The 4,065-nt window shown below is 39.2% G+C and overlaps 1 protein-coding gene across 1 annotated transcript; it reads right to left on the reverse strand.

Annotated features, from left to right (window-relative positions):
* Window positions 1–1,739: 1,739 nt before the first annotated feature.
* LOC108229238 (E3 SUMO-protein ligase ZBED1-like) lies at window positions 1,740–4,053 on the reverse strand. Its single transcript, XM_017404903.3, has 2 exons — window positions 2,950–4,053; window positions 1,740–2,741 (listed from the first exon to the last, which is right to left on the reverse strand). Exons 1-2 carry the CDS (start codon window positions 4,032–4,034, stop codon window positions 2,069–2,071), a joined length of 1,758 nt encoding a protein of 585 aa, XP_017260392.1. The 5' UTR covers window positions 4,035–4,053; the 3' UTR covers window positions 1,740–2,068.
* Window positions 4,054–4,065: the final 12 nt, after the last annotated feature.

Consider the following 4,065-nt stretch of genomic DNA (forward strand, 5'->3'; position numbering starts at 1 on the left):
TCACCACCATCAGTGTGTGAATGTGTGAATGAATGGATGAATTGTATGATTGTAGTATGAAGCACTTTGGGGTCCTTGGACTAAATAAAGTGCTATACAAGTGCAAGCCATTTATCATTTTATGAAACGGGAGATGAGCCACATAAAGAATCAGGTGAAACGGAAAAGAAAATTATGTTCAAACTGCAGTATAGATAATGTTCAAAAAGTACAGAAACTTGTGTGTTGCGCATTAAAAAAAGTTAACAGCGGTAACAGATTTCCTGTATTATCCTCTTGTTATCAGAACAGTACTACCATCTAAATCATTAAATAAATTGCTTGCGTTGTTGTTATTTAGCTTTCTGCAGTGAAGAGGGTCCGCAGTGGGAGGGAGGATGTCCCTGTACGGGAGGTGAAGCTACAGAAGGTAAGACATGAGATAGTGATGATGGAGGGACAATCTTTGCAGTTTATTAGTTAATGTGTTTTCTGTCATCATTGACATAGCAAGCTGTCACACAATAAGGTAGTAACATTTGGTTAGTACATATTGGTAATCCAAGACAGCTCCATATTGTATACTGCATCATGTCAATTAAGTTTAGTGATGAAAGTGCTCTGTGTAAGATTATTGTCTGTCAAATATGTTGTTCTATGTCATTCTATGTTATGTACAGGATCAAACAGCAGTTGGTGTTACACTGTGGAGGGAAGCAGCCATAAAGAAGTTGGAGGTGGAGACATACTGCCACATGTCCCATCTTCAAGTTCACGTCGACGGTTGTCTGCTCTACTCCACCCAGTTCACAGATGTTGAGGTAAATTTAGCATGAAACTAATAATAGTACAGTTAAAAATAATAATAGAATTATGTGTAGGTAATGCAGACTACATGAAAAAGTTAGAATATCATGGGTACTGAAAGATAATACACAAATGTTGCTGTTAAGAATGAATGTTTCAAATATAATTCAATAAAATTCAACAATACATTATTGATCCAAAAGAGAAATTACATGTTGTAACTCATCTAAGGTTCTTCAAAGAATGGTTGTAGATACTGTTGGCTTTGAGCGGTAAGAGTCTCTTGTAGCGGTCTGTGTTACAACAAATCAAAAGAAACCTCTGACTGAAGACACTGTCAGTCTCATGAAGAGGATGCTCAGACTTGTCCATGATTTTCTTGATATTATGAAGAATAATTCTTTGCACCATCATCTCCAAAGGTTCCACAGTCGTCCCCAGAACAAAAACAGCCTTCTTTATCAGGTTGTTGAGCCTGATAAAGAATAGACAAAATTTTTGTCATAGAACTGAAAACAAAGTGAAGTTAATTGTGGCATTTCATTGGTTATTAGGTGTCCTTTCACCTAAGTCCTTTTTTGTCTTGCAGATGGTGACGACCACAGAAGAGGCTGAGGGGGTAGAGGTCATCGGTGTGATGGAGAGTGGGACCAGCGGAACCCTAGAGGTCCTTATGTCGATATGGGAAGACATATGGAGTTTCCGAAAAATTATGGGGACCACTCGAAGATTTGCTGGAGAAAGGGAGGCTTTATGTCAATTTCAAAGTGACAGATAACAGGATTACAGAAATCGAGGTAGTGAAAGGCTCAGCAACTGAGGAGTGATTCATATGCACATATGTATATCTAACTAACTAACATATATCTATACATATATATATATATATATATATATATATATATATATATATATATATATATATATATATATATTAGGGCTGTTAATCAATGAATAAAACATAACTAATTAATCGCAAATCTGTTAAAAAATTAGTTGCGATTAATCGCGATTAATCACTTTTCAAGGCAACTTATAATAAAAATGGATTCAGTCATCAAGTCATTTATTTAACAAAAGGGACTTTTATTGTTTTGTTTTTACTTAAACACATTTTTTAAAAGCTTTGAAATAAATTTTGTATAAAAAATGTAGAACATAACTTAAATAAAGTGCATTACAAACATTCATTTTGTGGTTCAGAACATTCACTGTTGAATTAGAGTGAACTACAATTTAGAACCTTACAGAACATTTCTGCTTTGTTTTGAAACCAGCTCTTCTACTCCTTTACATTTAGCCAACTACTAAGACAAACCAGTCTCTCAACATTACTAGAAGAGAGCGTAGCTCTCTTTTTCTGAATGATGTGGCCTGAGAGGGAGAACAGTCTTTCACAGGGTACAGTGGTGGCAGGTGTTGAGAGATATTTGCGGGCAATTTGTTCTAGTCTAGGGTATGAGTCCCTTCTTTTTGACCACCACTGCAGTGGGCACTCATCCATGTCGGTTTTGGATTCTGATTTGTAGCGGTCCAGTGTAGATTGAATGGACTCTGCCTCATCATCTGTGTCTGAATCAGATGATGCAAGCAAGAAGATGGACATTTTCCTCTTCTTTTGTGGTGCTTCCCCTGTTGTTTGAGCACCTTGGATCTGGGCATTTCTATCCTCTTTAAGCAAGTTGTTTAAAGAACTCCACACTTCGCCTCTCTCAGACTTAGGCAGGCATTTTAAGTCCTTGAACCTGGGATCAAGTGCAGTAGCATTCTTGAGCCAAGTGAGATTGGAGTTCTCCTTTCGTTTAGCCAGGTCTTCACAAAAGGCCTTTTTGAATCGCACTATGTTGACAGTATCATCATCTGAAGGCTCCATGACTCTGAACAGGTGGCAGAAGGCAGGCAACACCACAGAACAGGAGATGTAGTGCTGTCCACCCAGAGTTTCAGTGACATACCTGTGAAAACACTTAAATTAATAACAATAACAATTGATTTATTAGCGCATCTGTCACAAAAAAAGTATTATTCCTGTCTTACTTCTAAAATATCCAGAAAAAAACACACAGTTGGTTTGTCTATTTTTTAGACTGCTTACGGACCCATCTGACTTAACTAATATCAACTTAACTGATATAAAACATTGAAACAGAAATAAAAACATACCTGCATGGCTCAAGTAGCTCCTCCAACTTTTTCAGCTTTCCAAGCTCAGCTTCTGTAAGCAGGGGAATTTTGCTGTTCTGTTGTGATAGGGTCGCCTCTATTGGTGATTTATTTTGTTGGATCCTTGTGATCATGTGTAAAGTAGAGTTCCATCTTGTAGGCACGTCTTGAATCAGGGATTCTTCTTTTTGTTTATGTGCAACTTGCTGTTGATTCAACTCTCTAGCATTAGCTGGGCTGTGCTTGAAGTGACCAACAATTTTTCGACATTTGGTTAAAACAGCGTCAAATCCACTGTCTGCCAGTGACACTGTGATTGCTCTCTGTAGAGAGTGTGCAGTACAAGGCAGATGTTCATATGGAAGGAGTCTTGCAGCTGCTGTCAAGTTTCGAGCACTGTCTGTCCCAAGCGTTGTTATTTTTTTCTCAATGTTCCATTCTTGTGTGACCGCCTGGATGTGCTGCGCACATGCCTCTGCATAGTGGCGCTCGGTAGACTTACTCACAGTTAATGCAAAGGAGTGCAAGCACCAGTTGTCATCAATAAAGTGAGCTGTGGCACCCAAATAGTTAGCATTGCTAGCAGAAGTCCAATGATCGCATGTGAGTGCGATGTATGGGGCTTGCTCTAATAGTCTTTGCTTAATCGCCTTCTGGTTGTTGTACAACGTCTCTATTCTGGACATTACGGTTGACCTTGCAGGTAAATGATAAGCAGAGTCCCCCGACGCCTCCCGAATCACATCCCTCAGTCCTGCATCCTCAACAATATTTACAGGTCGACAATTTTTAGCTACCCAGCAAGCAATAGCCTCCGTTATTTTGTTGGTGGCTACCCTAGTCAGCGGACCACCTCTCACTGCAAACTGTTGCAAAGTTGTCTGTCGGAGACCTCCTCCATCCAACGTCGCTGCTACACCGGGATGTTTAGCCTTCAGGTGATATGTAAGTGATGAACTGCTTCGGTGGTAATTAAATTCACCTTTGCAAAGCACGCAAAATACTTTGGATTTGTCCAAAGTGCCGTCTGGTAACAACTTGAAGCGAAATTGTCCGTTTAATAGCGTGTCTTCCTTTTTATCCATCGCTAGCTTGACTGAGCAAACGGAAGTGAGG

This window comes from Kryptolebias marmoratus, linkage group LG18 (assembly GCF_001649575.2).
Source record: "Kryptolebias marmoratus isolate JLee-2015 linkage group LG18, ASM164957v2, whole genome shotgun sequence".
In the NCBI taxonomy this organism is placed as follows: Eukaryota; Metazoa; Chordata; class Actinopteri; order Cyprinodontiformes; family Rivulidae; genus Kryptolebias; species Kryptolebias marmoratus.

Excerpts from the sequence above, each read along its gene's own strand:
- LOC108229238 (XM_017404903.3), bottom strand. The coding sequence starts at position 4,034 with ATGGATAAAAAGGAAGACACGCTATTAAACGGACAATTTCGCTTCAAG. Across the intron at positions 2,742-2,949 it reads GAGCTACTTGAGCCATGCAG|GTATGTCACTGAAACTCTGG; the intron begins GTATGTTTTTAT and ends GTGTTTTCACAG.